At 39.2% G+C, this 2,637-nt stretch overlaps 1 protein-coding gene across 3 annotated transcripts in view; it reads right to left on the bottom strand.

The window, feature by feature from the left end:
* Positions 1–2,637, bottom strand: part of PLEKHA1 (pleckstrin homology domain containing A1) — a 64,474-nt gene that overhangs the window by 19,885 nt on the left and 41,952 nt on the right. For all 3 annotated transcript variants that reach the window (XM_008070101.1, XM_008070102.1, XM_021718602.1), the window contains one exon: positions 364–489. In XM_008070101.1, coding sequence (XP_008068292.1) covers positions 364–489 — 126 coding nt within the window. The remainder of the gene's footprint in view (positions 1–363; positions 490–2,637) is intronic.

Consider the following 2,637-nt stretch of genomic DNA (forward strand, 5'->3'; position numbering starts at 1 on the left):
AAAAAAAAAAAAAAAAAAAGAAAGAAAAGTGTTAAGTGTCCTTTATATGTGATTTCCAAATTTTTTAGCAATAAACATATACTTTTTTTTTGATCACTCTGTATCATCTTAACCTGCTCGTATTACTGTCTGCCTCTCCCCCGTTGCTCTTTGACTCCCACTCACTGTTCGCGTGTGTGCACACATATACATACACATTTGATAACCATATACTTTGGAAATAAGAAACAAAAGTAAAAGTTTGTTGTAGTAATTGAATATTGTATTAATTCAGTAAAGATGAACTGCATTAGTTTTAATAACAATACAAAAATCAATACACAATAATTAGAACCTCACACAATAGAATAATTAATTTATTACCTGAGTTGGAGTAATGATGGGCACACCACCAACAATATCAGTTCTGTAAGACACTTGCTTCTTCCCACATTCACCTTGGCGACTTGGGTTATCGGAATTAGGCTGTGAATCTGACTGCTTTGGTACCTGAAATAGTAAGTAAAATAAACCATTTTGCAATCAGCATTATATATGTATCCCTCCTTTATCACAATTTTTAACTAATCATTCATTTATATATGATTGAAATATATATATATACAAATTTTTTACAGTGCCTTTAGTCTTCAAATTCTTACACCAATTTTTCTATTTTTTTGAGTCAAGGTCTTACTCAGTCACCCAGGCTGAAGTGCAGTAGCACAATCATGGCTCACTGTAGCCTCCAACTTCTGGTCTCAAGCAATCCTCCAGCTTCAGTCTCCCAAGTTGCTGGGACTACAGATGCATGCCTCCACAACAGGCTAACTTTTTTATTTTCTGTAGAGACAAGGTCTCAATATGTGCCCAGGCTGATCTTGAATTCCTGGGCTCAAACAATCCCCACCTCAGCCTCCCAAAGTGCTGAGATTATAGGCACGAGCCACCATACTTAGCTCATTTTTCTGTTAAAGTAATACTATATAAGACAACTGTCACTTAGAGAGTGCTTACTTGGGCAGGTAGTATTCCATATATTTCCTCAATTACTCCTCCTGTCAACCCTATGCATAGAGGCAATGCCCCCATCTAAGCTAAGGAAAAAGAAGTCCAAAGGCATTAGGGAACACAGGTTTAGATCCTGGCTGTACTGCATTCTAGCCAAGTTTGCATAACTTCCAAACCCAACTGCTGTTTATTGGAGCACTTAATATTGGCTTACAGCTCTTTGCTGTTATTTTCCCTTTCCTCCATTCCTACCCATGATTCTGCAAGGCACTGAGGACAGGGACCATAGCATGTTCAAACTTTCCTGGCTTCAAGACAGAGAGATTACTACCAAAAACATAGTAAGTATCCAATAAATGCTGAAAGACTGACTCAAAGGATGAATCCAAAATCAGCAGGAAGAATAAAATTCTTAACAAAAATCAAAATGTTCACCGGGCTCTGTGGCTCAGCCTGTAATCCTGCGCCTTTGGGAGGCTGAGGTGAGTGGATTGCCTGAGCCCGCGGGTTCGAGACCCGCCTGGGCAGTGAGACCTCATCTCTACAATAAATCAAAAAATCAGCCGGGCGTGGTAGCGCATGCCTGTAATTCCGGCTACTCGGAAGGCTGAGGCGGAAGGATCGCCGGAGCCCAGCAGGTCGAGGCTGCGGTGGCCGGGAGTGGTCATCGCACTCCAGTCTGGGTGACAGAGTGAGACTCCAACTCAAAAAAAAAAAAAATGTTCAAAATAAAATAAAGTTTTTCATTAGAAATTGCAAGAAGGAATTCCAATATTTAGATCAATGACAAATCACTCACATGTATAAACAATGATTGTGAAAAACAAGCAGAATCGCATATATTAACACCTCACTAAAGTGGATCAAAGAATCAGAGGTATCACAAATGTTTATCACATATTTTAGTTTGTCTTATGAGGTATATTCAGGAAATAAGGGACTTGACTAATATACCAAAATTTATACTGGGTTTTCAGCTTTTACTGATTTTTAAATTTTAAAAGAAGACATATTCTAAAAAATTATGTTCAGGAATAAACCATATACATTCTGCACATTCCTTAATCAGTAAGGGACCAGAGACTCCCATATTTATGTTGTTATTAATATAAACGAATAGTTGAAAGCACACTTTACAATTTGATTGTCCCAACTCTAGTGATAGATACTTCCCTCAGGGTTGGTTCCTCCACTATTACTCCTGTTCTTTTTTTTTTTTTTCCCAAAAAATAGTGTCTTTAACTCATGATGATTACCATTTTTCAACTTTACGATGGATTTATCAGGTTTGTAGCAGCATTTGAACTTACAATGGTTAGATTTAAGACTTTTTTAACCTTACAATGGGTTCATTTGGGTATTGAATGCGTTTTCAACTTACGGTATTTTTGCCTAACAATGGGTTTATCAAGATATAACCCAGCTGGCTCAGTGGCTCAGCCTGTAATCCTGTGCCTTGGGAAGCTGAGGGTTCAAGACCCACCTGGGCAACCTTGTGAGACCTCATCTCTACAATAAATCAAAAAATTAGCCGGGCATGGTAGCGTGCGCCTGTAGTTCCAGCTCCTTGGAAAGCTGAGGCAGAAGAAATGCCAGAGCCCAGCAGGTCGAGGCTGCGGTGGCCAGGAGCGGCCACTGCACTCCTGC

The sequence above is a fragment of the Carlito syrichta genome, unplaced genomic scaffold (assembly GCF_000164805.1).
Source record: "Carlito syrichta isolate Samal-C Ts95f unplaced genomic scaffold, Tarsius_syrichta-2.0.1 Scaffold312962, whole genome shotgun sequence".
Taxonomy (NCBI): Eukaryota; Metazoa; Chordata; class Mammalia; order Primates; family Tarsiidae; genus Carlito; species Carlito syrichta.